The sequence below is a fragment of the Papilio polytes genome, unplaced genomic scaffold (genome assembly GCF_000836215.1).
Source record: "Papilio polytes unplaced genomic scaffold, Ppol_1.0 DF822400.1, whole genome shotgun sequence".
NCBI classification, from domain to species: domain Eukaryota; kingdom Metazoa; phylum Arthropoda; class Insecta; order Lepidoptera; family Papilionidae; genus Papilio; species Papilio polytes.
Window position 1 is genome coordinate 696,111 of NW_013526804.1, and position 14,058 is coordinate 710,168.

The following is a 14,058-nucleotide window of genomic DNA, read 5'->3' on the forward strand; positions in this document are numbered from 1 at the left end:
TATTTTATCATCTATCGGTGATTACACCGATTCTTTCCGATAATAATTTTTAAAACTTAATATTTGGGAAATAATTTAGTGACACTCGAATGTTATTATAAAAATCAGAGACATTGTTTTATTATTTTTAATAAATGTTTCTCCTATAAACATAATTTTGATAGCAACACCGAACATAAGTGACATATGTAATAAGTTGATTCATTCTTGTTTTTTATCTGTTTGATTGGTTAAATATTCTATTTTCTCTATGACGTTTTGACATCTGTTAGAAATCGCGCCTTTATTTTTCCAAATCAGATAAAGGGTATAAGCAGTTAATTTTTAAATATGTAGTTTGATATTGATAATTATAAATAACCTGTGTTTATTAACTTCGCTGTAGACTTATTCGCATCGAAGCGTTATTTAGATGAAAATTGGTAAGTAACATCATTTACTGTTTATATCAGCTGGTAAACATCGATTACTAGGTTTATATTTTTAGTTTATGTTTAAAAATCTAATTTTTACTAATAATAATCTAAGATACTGGCCTATATAAATTGAGTAAAACAAGGATTTGCTCCTAATGGTATTGTGTACAAACAAATGTATTTGATATTATATTTTGAATTAATTAATTTATAATAAATAATAAATTTGCGTAACCAGTTTACGTAAGATTAGAAGTTTATTTGCTGAATCCTTGCCTTTTGTGCTGACTACTGCGTAGTTAATACGAGTAGTTTCTCCTTCCGCTAACAAACTTCTATAAACTAAGAAAACCTATACTAAGATCAACAATTGTATGGAACATTGCCACATACTACCGAATTAAATTATTCAATCGCAATACCTATATTGTAAATTTTCTGGTGTTTAGAAAGATTTCGTTCTTTCTGATGTTTTTCACTTGTTTGTGAAACAGGAAGTTTCTTCTTACTATGCGGGTTACCCTATCAAAATGATAGTCTGATAGAAAAGCCAACTTTAAACGTGCATTATTGTAGGCCAATGTTAAATACCATACGCAGATATCATGAAATTTATTCTACGTTTACTGGTCGTGTATATGATTACGTACGTTTTGAAATTAAAAATGCCTTCGATAATTAATACTACTGCAATTTAATTCTCTGTCGAAAATATCGTCGTCGATTTTGTCGTCGTCGCCGCATTTCTGGCAGCCGCAGATGCGGAAACATCCCAAGCAGTAACCGATACAGTACATCCAATTCACGCACTTCTCCCAGAAGTTACAACAACAGAAACACATTGTCTTCAAACACCGACCATTCGATCATCGACTCCGCGATTTACGAGACATCTCGTATTTATAAATATATCCATAGAAAACTGTAGGAATGTATCATTTTCTAAATCTGTTTTATGTGTATCAAAAATTTTGACATTGTCAAAACAATAAATGTCATCAAACAAAACAGAATTTGGGACAGAAAAGGTAAAGGCGATATGTCATTAGTGTTGTCTTTGAAATGTTGTACCAACGAATCTCCACCGTCTTAACACATACTCATGTCTCCCAAAATAAGGTGATGAAGACCATCTTTTTATTTAAGCCTCAGCCTATCAAAATAATCGTTTTTAAACTCTTCGAGACGGCATCATGAAAAGATGCCGATAGTGGAACTCTGTCGCCACAAATATTCACCCTTGCTTTAGGTTAAATGGCCACTAAATTAATTCGGCTAAAGGCTTCTAAGGAACGTAATTACGACTCTAGGCATTACTGTCTTCTTGGAATAGCGTTACAGGCAACTGCCTCAAAGAGATTCTCAATTCGTGTGTTTTTACATATTTTGTCATGAGTTTAGAATTCATAAATTCGAATTATATCGACCCTAATAATTTATGACAGTAAACGAAAATTAATATAATCATAAATTTAATTTATTGACCTTTAAAAACCGGGCGAAATAGTTGCTTTGTGGCAATCACAACTACTTTATATTTTCTTTGTGTCCTTTCTCCACGGGGAATGAAATCCGACTTCACGAAACAATTGATCTTTATCATCGCTGTCCAACTTTAAGGATGACTGAAAAAATGAAAATTATATAAAAAACATAGGCAAACTTTTACAAACATAGAAAAAGGTTCCTTTGTGTGGACCATTATGATAATGTACGAGCACATAAATGGTAAAAGCTCCAAGGGTACAGAAAAGACTGTGGATAGGCTAAAGGCACTTGGAGCCCTGACACTTTTAATATCCGTCAATACATCAAAGTGCTGACTGTAAGGTCTAAATGGTATTGAGGTTTCTACGTATCTTGGGGGCTAAGAACATACTACAAGTCGCTGCGCAATACACAATTGGTATAGCGTGGCGTAAGATGCAAAGGGAACTGCAAACTGCACAGTTGGATCTACCGAGATATTTGGAAAGACGGATAATGAAATAATTACATCATAATATGTTGCCAATATAATTAAGCTGTCGTCCTCGTCGTCGCATTTCTGACATCTGCACTGAACTCGGAAGCATCCCAAATATGAGCCGATACAGTATAACCAATTAACGACCTTCTCCCAAAAGCCGCAACAACAGCAACAGCACATTGTCCATGAACACCGAACATATGATCACCGGCAACACGATCTGTCTGACATTTTATCACAAATAAGATAATAAAACTATACAAATATATATTCTAAATCTATTTTACGGATATAAAAAAATTTGACAATGTAAAAGCTAAATATAATAACAAAACAGAGAAGATAATTAAAAAAGTATAGGTCTCAATCAATATTGTCTTTGTTTAAATGCACAGAATACTAATCTATATTATTATAATAAAGCGTAAACACACATTTCTTTGTGGTGTAAGATGTCAGCAATTACGGTATATTTGTGAAAAATTATTTTTTTAATAAATAGCCCTACACTTACGTCACGCTTTAGACTATATATTTTCATGCAATTGAACTTGGGGGTAAATATTTTGGATAAAATACAATTTTCATAATTTCATGCGGGTGAAGTTGCACGGGAACAGCTAGTTTTACATAAAAAAAAAGTGTTTGTCAATCCACTGTGCCTTTCATAACCTGTGGACAGATTTTGATGACACTTTGGTAGGATTTTTTGGGATAAATTCTGCTTGATGATACCAAAGTACAAGATATAAATATAGAAGTCCATGGTGGTCACTACGCAGAAGGGACAGTCGCCGCCAGTGCCTAGAGAAAATGTAAATATTAACTTATAAATTCATTTAAAATACTAAAGTGCCTATTATCCTTAAGAGATTTCCCATAAAATGTTTCTCATTAAAAAACTGGATTACGTTTTAATGTCTTTGGAATAAAAGTAAACTACCAGCCTCCCCTTATTAAGTAGGGTTAATTCTATTTAGTTACATGTAGTAACGCGAAGTTTAAAATGGAAAGGTATAGGATGGCTTAACCCCGAAGGCAATTTGTCAGTGGTAGTGCCCGCTTTAACATCTTAGCACGAATGGGCCGGCACGCCCGGTGTAATACCACGACCACACAGAAGACAGACGTGAAATGGACGCAATTCCGTGTTTCGTCTGATGAGGGTGGTGCCGGAGGCCTAATTTAAGTCCCTTTCTCTTTACCACTGTTTTCTTATAAGGAGAGGTTGGGAAGAGGAAGTGGATTTGACGGTGGAGGAGATGCATAGGAAGGGGAAATATCTTTATGTGCGTCTCCTCCTCCGTCGTATAAGGTTAGGCAACGCATCTGCAATTGCGGATGTCTATGGGCAGCGGTCGCTTCGCCATTTTGGCGGTTTCAGGTTGTCGCTTGCTCATTTGCCACCTAATGTTAAAAAAAAATTAAAATAAAACAACCATGTATTCAAGAATATGTATTTATGTTTTCTTCGAGTCCTGTCTCCACTGGGCATTGAATCCTGTATCGCGGAATAGCTGGTCTTGATCTTCGCTGTCCAATTTTAGGGAGGACTGCAAATAAAAGAGTATAAGTCAACTTAGTATTAAACTAAATACTACATTTACTGGCACAGAGTAGTTTTATTGTCACTAAGTGTAGATAGAATCGGAGAAATCTACGCTAAGGAAATGCATTTAAAAAGGAATATGATTGATGTGATCTAATTACCTAATATTCTTTAATTTTTTTGTATGGATAGCACTTATTTCAATCTTGTTTTCCCTAAATGTTAGATCAGAGCAAAGATTTTCAAATGCTAATTCCGCTTTTAAGATCTTGAATTAAAAGAATTTGTAAGCTACCATTATACAACGTCCACTTCAATATTCAATAATTAAATCTTCGCCTAATAGCAAGTCATGTCTTCTAACGTTTGTAAAGGCGCGGAAGATATCGTATCTTTCTTCCTTGTTCTGCCAAAATTGAATAAAACCTATTATATTCTTTGTTCCGTTTTTTATATGAAAATGAGAGAGACAACAATACGTTTTTGTATAAATGTCATGGCTGTGGAATCGGTTACAGTAATACTGATACTAACCGCTGTTGGTTTCATTGCTTTTTCTGGTACTTTACTCAGCAGTGCATTTGCTCCAGGCCTGTAAGTGTCCAAAAATTATAAGTGCTTTTAATAAAATAAAAATAAAAAAATATTTACGTTTGATTGTCTCAGATCAAACTCCACCAAAGGTGATTCAGAAACTCACAATGGAAAACTATATAAGTAGCTGAAAAACAGACCTTTGCGGACGTTCTCTTGTCGGCTTCCATCGTTGTCTTTCAGTCATCTCCTACGAAAAAAACAAATTACAACTTTGTAACGTCTTATAAATCTATTTATTTAATTTATTACTGAAGTCTTTAAAATGTGTTGCCCTTAAAATCCTAAATTTAAAAACAATGGTCCTCGGAATTGCCAATTGTTTTGACTCTCATATCTATTATAGAACCAAACCGCCTTTTTTATAAAACAATACTGCTTAAACTTACAGGCGTTGTGGTATCCTCCATCCTAGTTGCATGGTAGAGGTCATCATTGATCACTTCTTCCTCAGGATTTGATTTCATTTTTCTAATCTTCGCAGTCGTCATTTCTTCTCCACTCTCCCAGCTCTCGTTACTAAACATTTATTTACTCGATTAAAAATATGAAGTAAAAAATCGAACTTTGGTATTTCCGCTGCCGAAACTAGACTGTACAAAGTTCTTTAGAGATCTTTTTTATCTCTGTAGAAGAATGAAGATATTTTGTACGAGTTTTCAAGAACACCTCTTAAGATAACTTACGGGTAATTAACTGGTGTGGTCGAACGCGATCTCCAGTCAAACATTTTGTTTAACGTCACCTTTTCCTTCTTATTGTCGACTAGTTCGCGCTGTAGTTTCTCAACAATCGTTGTTGTCACTTTCTCTGGAGCTAGAAAACAGTGAATTTCTAAATTATGACAAATGCAAACCGCTGCATATTAACTATAGACCTCTGACTTGAAAATGGTTATAATTGCCCAGAGAAACGTCATTCGCGTACATCAATGTTTCTAATTTCACAATTTTAAATCGTTTCCAACGTGATTTTCATTTTTTTAATGTTAAATCTTCATATCAGCTTATTCATTATTCATCCTATAGTATCTGAATATCAAGGTTTACCTTTAAAAGCTTGTATAGGACTTTCTTCATCTGGATCCAAACTGAAGTCCTCCTTATCGATGAGCCTCTCGTACTGATCTGGGCGGTGTTTCTTCTCTAACCTGGGCGCTGGCAGCGGCCTTTGTGAAGTCCGTCTATCCTTGACCGTCGTCACACCTTCGTCGTACACGTCCGGGTCGTCTTTCTCCATATCGTCATACTGCGTATCGTCGTTCTTGTCCCCAGGTTCATCAGGCTCAGCTAGATGATGTCGTACCTGTCAAAGGCAACGTTAGTGATCATGTAAAAAAGATTCGAACGAACCAAAGAGTGATAGCACACTACAATCGGAAGTGCACTGACTGATCGAAACACATGAAGTTTTTATGAAAAATTACAACAGCAGGGAAACATTTCGTGTCAGGTTAAAAGTTGTATCCAAAAATCAAACACAAAACGGATCTATGTGTACACTCACCGGTCCACAAAGCAAAGGATACGGTGACCTCGATCTTCTTGCAGTATGCATGGGACAGGGCGCCATAGGTCCAGGTGTTAGCGTGCGCTGGCCAAGCATGTTAGTATGTGAGAAATCGCAGACAAGCAGGAGCCGCGGGTGTTCCGCGCCATGTCGTACCGCGCCACAACCGACCGCTTGCAGCGTCCATACGGCGATCTGACTGAAGTGACCCCAAACCGTTCCCCTAAAAAAAACATTAAAGTTATACACAACAATATTTTTAAGATAGTCTTGGGTGACTGCGTTAATCACATGACATCTGGTGATCTGGTTGAGTTTTATTTTTCTCTCCAAAACTTGTTAATTACATTATTGTTCTCTGCTCTCATAGCAATTTCGCATATTAAGTGTGTACGAATGTCACTCTTAACGTCACTAATTTCAGCAGTTAGTGTATAAATGTAAAATGTTACTAACTTGGCAGTAAGTCTGAAGGGCATCGTAAGCTGTTTGGGTTGCACGCGTCTCCTTTCGCCCCACCAGGCGTCAAACACCCGTCGTATCGCCCGCTGTGCGCTCAACTCATCCGATTCGCTGGAGCGTCTCCAGCGCACCTCGCCTACCGTTTGCCCCGCGTATGGGTACCGCACTGGAACCAAGATTAGTTATGGATTCCTTCTGATCTTTAACTTAAAGCTTAAACGATGTTGAAGAGTGTAAACGCATAAGAATTGTTTCCCAAAGTGTTCATATCATTATATTCTAAAAGAAAATTTATAAAATTTCACTAGGAAAATCAAAGTACCGACCAGTCGCGCGACAATCGTCATGCACAAAGTGACACTGGTCTGCCAACCTTTGTGCCAGGAGCGCTAACTCACGATCCCACGCCTGGAAACAACACTCGCTATTAATTATAAATTAAATACGGTTTCATATCGAATCCAAAGATACCAGATTTTTTTATATCAAGGTGGCAAACGAGTAAGCGGCTATCTGAATCCGCTGAAATGGCGAAGCGACCGCTGCCCATAGACATTCGGAATAGAGAATTCTTTAATCGACGGAGGTGAAAACGTACATAAAGACATTTCCTATTTCTATGGGTCTCCTCCAGCATCAAATCCATTTTCACTTCCAATCCTTTTCTTATAAGAAAAAGGGTGAGAATGAAAAGGCATTAAAGTTGGACCTCCGTATAAATTAAAATGTTTAATTAAAAATGACTACCCAAAAAGGAAAAAAGTTAGACTAATCAAGTTTATATATTGATCTTATAAATATTCAAAACATCAATATAAAAAAATAGTATAATATATACTAACCACCATCATCATAACTTCCGGCCTTGGCAGGTGTGTTCCGCCCCGTACTCGTTCGTTACCGGACGCTATTCTTTGTCGACGTCTGCATTCCATAGAAAAATAAACAATCAGCTGTACAGTAACAATGACTGCTAAGGACAAGGTCAACGTGTTTTCAACATATACTCTCACTGGAAAGTGTAACAGTAAATATGAGCAATTGCCATTGAACTGTTAAATTAAGAGTCAAACATTGATAAAAAAGCATGTAATATCATCAGGGATTAGAGTTTTCACTACCATCATCTTTATCCCATTAATAATACTGATTAGAGGTCATCTTTCTCTTTATCCTACTGTCGTAGGGTCGACGCGTTAGGTTTTTGTCCTCCAAATAACTCTACCATCCCGTCATCTCAGTCATGACTCCCTTCTAGATCATGTCATTTTTCACGCAATCCATCCATCTCTTTCTAGACCTCTATCGGAGTACCTCCACACTCATAATGTTCTCATTCCCATACCATGCTAACCGTTTACTTCATCCCTTCTCTAATACTGAGGCTTTTCTTAAACTTCTTCTAGTATACTCTTTTCGTATCCATTGACTGGAGGTTTCTAAATGTTTTAATGATGGCGTACGGATTCTTACCTGTTAATATAATGTACAATGAAATGCTTAAGTTCACTTGTGAATCTAATTTGTGTGTAGTTGCGACATGACATGCCCGGTCCAGGCTGAAAATTCAAATATCTGTTACTCTTCAAATTTTAAATTATCAACACAAACAAAACTAAAATTTATCATACTGTATCGGAAATAAAAGTTATATTGATAAGTCATAGAAACAGCTCCTTTGTAGTTTTGTTTTCAAACAAGCAAACACAAAACAAAACAAATATAAAGCAAATAGATGAAACAATAGGAAAATATTTACATTTCAGAATTGTGACATTGTGTTCTACAGATAGACCATAGTAAAAAAATCTATTTATCTGGATAGATAATCTAGACAGGTGAAGTAAATATCTAGCTATAATTATTAGCCTAATATAAGGATTTGATAATTTTAATTTTTAAAAATAGAACTAGATGGCGTTCTATAAATCTGTATGAACATTTCTTAATCCTGATGACCTTGGATAATACTTACAACAGGAAATTGACAGGCGACATGACGACCCTTCCCTTGACATAGTCTTCGGTACCTGACGGCACAGTATGGCTGGTCGTCAATGAGTACTGACCACGCGAAGGAGGCGCAGAGGAACGTTGCCAGTAACCTTGACAGCATTATTGTCTGAAACAATAAAAAAATTCTTAAAATGGATTTATAATTATGTGAAACTAAAACTATGTAAATTGAAGTATTCCAGAACTTTCTAACTTCTAGCTCGAAAGTTCTGGAATAAACGCAGTCAATAGGTCCATAGTCGAAAATAAACGACAATGCAATGACTTAGGACTGTTTCCATACTCGAGGATAGACTTCGAGGTAGTTGCATTGGGTCTCATATGACCTTTTAAAAGATTGACACCATTACCTTGTATCGTCTTCTATTTGAAGAATACCTGACGTTGACGGTTGTAGTCTGTTCGTAAGTAATGAACACTAACGGTTATACATATTTTAATAGTTGGAACGGTTGATCACATCTACGGTATGATTAATATTGTTGACTACAATAAAAACAACAGCTTGACAATATCGGTTTTAGAGATGCACTGATTGGACGTTCGAAACTATAAAAAACGACTCACAAATGATGTTTTTTGTTGAAGAAGACTTTAAAGACTGATAGGAAATTATGATATATGAATAAATATTAGTCCTGTTCGTGTGAATCCGAATGTACAGTAATAAAAATATATCGAAGTTTACATAATATAATGAAAATAATTTTTGTTTGAACATACTCTCACGAAGGATCTTAACAGCTTTTACGTTTTGAAACCAAATTGGTTCTAATTTCAAATATCTAGTTATAATTTTACAAATAAGACAATACGATATTATTTTAATCAAGAGAGGCTGTTGAAGCAAAGCTGTATTTAGTACTACCCTCTATCTTAAAATGTAACATTCTAACATCAAAAACCTATAAAAACACTATGTGATTTTGAATTTACTTACCAATTGTACATCTATTCACATCACAAGCATATCCAAGAGTATCACAAACATAAAAGTTCAAAACTTAAAGACAAAACACATCAAAATCAAAATAAAACATAGAAAAAAAATTGAACATTATCAAACAATTATATAACCATAAAGAACTGTTAACTGGCTGTACAACATAAAAAACTGCTTTGTGCTTTAAAAAAAAAACTGAAATTGGTGCGTTTCTTTCACGTTGGTGTTGCACCCAATGCCACTGAGTTATGTTTTTAAAACTCTGTGAGTATTGTTTGTGATATTCGATTGTTTTATGCGACGTGTTCGCTTATTGGAAGTCAAGAGAGGAATTAAAAACATCATCCGAGACAATTACTCAACCCCAAATTGTTATGGACATTTTGTTTTGGTAAAGCATACATTTTATTTGGTACCTTACATCATCTCTGCTTACAAAATAGGAGGTAGTTTATAAATAGACAACAATATTTATTTGTTACTAAATTTAGATTAATTAAGCCCTTTGACTTGATTTAGAAATGTTTATGTATTACAATAGATTTAATATTGATATTAAATGCGAATCACAGGATCCTCTTGTCGTTTTATTTAATACTACCTTTCGCCCGTGTCTTTGTCTGTGTAGAATTAAAAAAAAACAAAAGTGAGTAACCTACGTGTTCTCACAGAGTATCCTTTACATCTATGCCAAATTAAATCGAGATCCGTTCAGCCGTTTAGGCTACAAACTCTAACACCCAACTATCTAAACATTCACATTTATATTAGTAAGAAGCATGATTAGCGCTCTTCGTAAAAATTTCCGGTACTTGAGATATTTAAAAATAATCAGTTTGAATCTTAAGGTGTCATTTTATCTAATAATAATCGACTATAAGTTTGTTTCATATTTTCATCAGGAAATACGAGTGCTTGAATAGTCTCCTCCTCCGTCGGATAAGGGTAGGCAACGCATCCGGATGTTTGTGGGCAGCGGTCGCTTCGCCATTTTGGCGGATTCAGGTGGCCGCTTACTCGTTTGCCACCTTATGTTATAAAAAATAAAATATTGGAATGTAGGAAAGCTGGAAAGTTAGAGTACGTGCGTAATAAATACGAGGAATGGTAAAAGTTTAGGGATGGCAACATCGCCGTGGTTAAGATTAACTAACCAATAATATTGTACTTTGGGCAAAAGCAGAAAAGAGTTCCCGAAAAGCATCAAATTTGAACATTCCAACAACTTTCTTTTAGTCTTTTCCTTCATCACGATCGACCTTAATTCCTTTATCCTTGATATCGCTTTTCAAACTTGGTTAAATTAAAAATGAAAATTTTACTTACCCAACATAAATTAGAAAATTAAAACCATATATCAAATAAAATACATCGAAAAAATCTTTAAAATGTCTAAAAAAATCAATATTCCTTTATAAAATAAACATATTTATCAAAAAGGGTAATTTCACTGAAAATCTGTCAAAATCTTCTGTTACAAATTGTCACAACAAAGAAGACAGTTTTAAAAGGCGTTTTATCGAAAAAGAATAGAATTTAATTGCAACTCTTTGCTCGTTGCGGGTAGATAAGAAGCTTACCATCGACCGGGTGGCCATTCCCCTTTAATCACACTAATTTCGCTTCAAAAAATTAATTAAGAAAAAATGTAATATGTCATAAATATCTGTCGTGAAGTATAATATAATTAAATAAACTGTGTTATATATCTCTGCTTTCAATATTTTAATTATATTACAAACACCAACCAATTTTCATTGAGTCATTTCTTTGTTATAATCTTCAATGTTCGATCATGACACAAACGTGTCTATTGTGTAGCTATATGTGAAGACTAACTCGCCAAAATTATACATTCAAAGTTATGAATCCTTCATATTGAATAATAATCCTTGATATTTGTCTATAATACGTAGACTAGACCATTGAAATTGTTATCGTAAAGCTAACATTAAATCTTTATATTCTATTCACACAACCTTATTGTACAGTCTGCGACATTTACTTCCAAACCGATAGATTTCGTTCGAACGTTCTCTTTCCATATTTGGCTTGGCTTTTATTATGGACTAGCTTTCGCCCGCAAGGAAATAAAAACGACAGTAAGTAGCCTATGTGTTCTCCAGATTACTCTACACCTACCCAAATTTTATCCAGAACCGTTCATCATTTAAAACTACAATATCTAACAAACTAAACTTTGGCATTTATATTATTAGTAAGATTGGCTTGTAAAAGTGGACAAACTCAAGTCTCATGATCAGGTAATTTATTTCAGTTCAACGGAATATTTCTATTTTCCTTTAGTTGGATATTTCAAAGGGGAATATACGAAGAGTGAAACATTTGATGCCATGAAATGATAAGTCACGAGAATATACAATAATTCTGTTATTTCAAACACAAACTATAAATCGTTAAAAGGATTCTTTTTATTGCAAAATTTAATTAGTATATTGATTTTTGTAATCTGTACTATTATATTAAGCGTAAACACACATTCTTTTGTTGCTTAAGATGTCTTAATTTACAGCATGTTTTTAAATAATTCCTTTTTTAATAAAACGCCCTACATTTACGTTACGCTTTAGGCTATATATTTTCACGCTATTAAACTTAGGGGGCAAATATTTTGGATAAAAACCCTAATGTGGGAAAGACACCATAAGTTGCTGCCAACATCAAGGAACATCAAGGTTGCCATGGTTTGTCATCGTCATGTCATTTTGACATTTGCAATTGATAATTTGACACATGTAAACAATAAAATAAAATTTTCATAATTTCACGCACGGGAACAGCCAGTTAGTAAAATAAAACTAGAATAACTGATCAATTTTTTATTATGAAATACAATAATTTATATGACAGGATATTTACAACGTTTGATACACGTTTCATTTACGTACTAGCGTTACAACTATTGTATATGTCAACAATATCTAAGCTGCAATATACTATACTCGGAAAAAGGCTTTATTTTCATTTACTTCAATACAATGCATGCAACTAATTGAAATGTAGATTAAAACATAATTTAAACAAAAGTTAAACATTTTTTCGTATGGTCAAAATGACCAAAGCTTAAAAATTGCCAGTTAAAGGTAAAATAGTAGGTAATAATATTTAAAGGGTTTACATAATACTTAATTAGAAAATTATTAAATATATAATACAATGTTGAAATTAAAACGCACGTGTCATATTTTTAGATTTAAATACAGTACCGATGTTGGTTCTTAACGATTTTAAAATGTTGCCATCCCTTTAATTTTCCTCGAAAAGACAAGAAACAATAAAATAATTTTCTTTATTTCAACAGTGAAAGCTGCCGGTTTTATTACTATCTTAACTCAAGAAAAACCAATGTTAAAAATATTAAATTGAAATATTTTTTATATAAAATACATTTTTTGTATAACGTAATTTCTTTCCAATTCATTATTTAGTAATTTGTAAATACATTAATTACGGTATTGCTAGATTAAATTAACAAAAATCATAATACGAAATAGCTTGAGAATAATAAATGCTTAAATATTGCATATAAATATTTGCTTTTAAAATACTGTATACGAGATATTAATACATAAAAAGTGTACTTAACAATACTTCAAACACAAAGACTGATTATTTTAAAACCGATTACCTTCAGTTTTAAATGAACAGACGGACTGTCCAGTTTAATCTTTTAAAAAAGTACAGTTTAACTGACAGTATACATTTTGTCTACATAACTTTTAACTGGACAGTCCTTCTGAGTTAAAACTCAATGTGTAATGGGTTTACAAATGATAATGATAAAAATGTGTTTTTGCTCTAACATCCAAATGTGAAAAAAACTCAAGTTTAGATTTTTTTTTAAAAAACACGCTTTAAATGTCTATGTTGAATTTAGTATGGATAAAGATATAATTATAATTTATTTGATTGTATCCAATTTTAGTTGATAATCGTCAAAATGTTTTAATGAACAATTTTCAAATAATCGAATTCAACAATCCCAAACAAGTTTGAATTTAGTTTGAGCTTATATTCAAATATGGTATTCAATGATTTAGATACATAAAAGAAATTGCTTTTTTAAATGAGCAAAAATACAATGAGGTAGTTTAAAGAACAAAGGAATGATTGTAAAATTGACATTCTTAATAATGGCCATCGACGACACCATAATTAAAAATAAAAAATTCAAAAACTAACTTTTTACTCTGTGAAACAATTTTTGTTGAACATAAGTTATTTTTTAATAATTTAATTTTACCTCAAAGAAAAGAAAAATATCAAATTTATAAGTCATATTAAATATCTTATTGCATACAAAATTGCTTGTATTGTCAATATTACTAACATAAAAAACACATAAAAAGGACAAAAATAAACAATACAAAGACATTAATGAGATTTTGTAACATGCAAAAATTTATAAGAAAAAAGAAATTAAAAACAAAGAAATTAAAATAATACATTAAAAGCAGGAATATTTTAGCGCACGACGCAATAAAAAAGCATTGCAATGAAATCTATCTCTTTCTATCAGTACCAACTTTTCACAAGACAAAGTGAATTGAAAATTTATGGTATTTAAACCTATTATCAC

At 33.3% G+C, this 14,058-nt stretch overlaps 1 protein-coding gene and 1 long non-coding RNA gene across 3 annotated transcripts; both read right to left on the bottom strand.

Moving 5' to 3' along the window:
* Window positions 1-1,091: 1,091 nt before the first annotated feature.
* LOC106106152 lies at window positions 1,092-2,695 on the bottom strand. The gene is made up of 2 exons (XR_001225783.1): window positions 2,413-2,695; window positions 1,092-2,041 (listed from the first exon to the last, which is right to left on the bottom strand). It is a non-coding gene; the product is annotated as an uncharacterized LOC106106152 (long non-coding RNA).
* Window positions 2,696-3,828: 1,133 nt separating this feature from the next.
* LOC106106151 lies at window positions 3,829-10,824 on the bottom strand. Of its 2 annotated transcripts, XM_013286701.1 has the most exons (14): window positions 10,785-10,824; window positions 8,475-8,621; window positions 7,973-8,058; window positions 7,342-7,423; window positions 6,826-6,907; window positions 6,494-6,665; window positions 6,035-6,260; window positions 5,578-5,833; window positions 5,215-5,344; window positions 4,918-5,047; window positions 4,669-4,718; window positions 4,469-4,526; window positions 4,230-4,340; window positions 3,848-3,938 (listed from the first exon to the last, which is right to left on the bottom strand). In XM_013286701.1, the coding sequence occupies exons 2-13, from the start codon at window positions 8,613-8,615 to the stop codon at window positions 4,248-4,250; spliced, it is 1,506 nt and encodes a 501-aa protein (XP_013142155.1). In that variant the 5' UTR covers window positions 8,616-8,621; window positions 10,785-10,824; the 3' UTR covers window positions 3,848-3,938; window positions 4,230-4,247. The 2 variants fall into 2 exon arrangements, with proteins under 2 accessions (XP_013142154.1, XP_013142155.1); XM_013286700.1 differs by lacking the exon at window positions 4,230-4,340 and having other exon boundaries at window positions 3,829-3,938.
* Between the last annotated feature and the right edge of the window lie 3,234 nt (window positions 10,825-14,058).

Excerpts from the sequence above, each read along its gene's own strand:
- LOC106106151 (XM_013286700.1), bottom strand. The coding sequence starts at position 8,615 with ATGCTGTCAAGGTTACTGGCAACGTTCCTCTGCGCCTCCTTCGCGTGG. Across the intron at positions 6,908-7,341 it reads CGGAAGTTATGATGATGGTG|GCGTGGGATCGTGAGTTAGC; the intron begins GTTAGTATATAT and ends TGTTGTTTCCAG. Across the intron at positions 6,666-6,825 it reads TGACGATTGTCGCGCGACTG|TGCGGTACCCATACGCGGGG; the intron begins GTCGGTACTTTG and ends TCTTGGTTCCAG.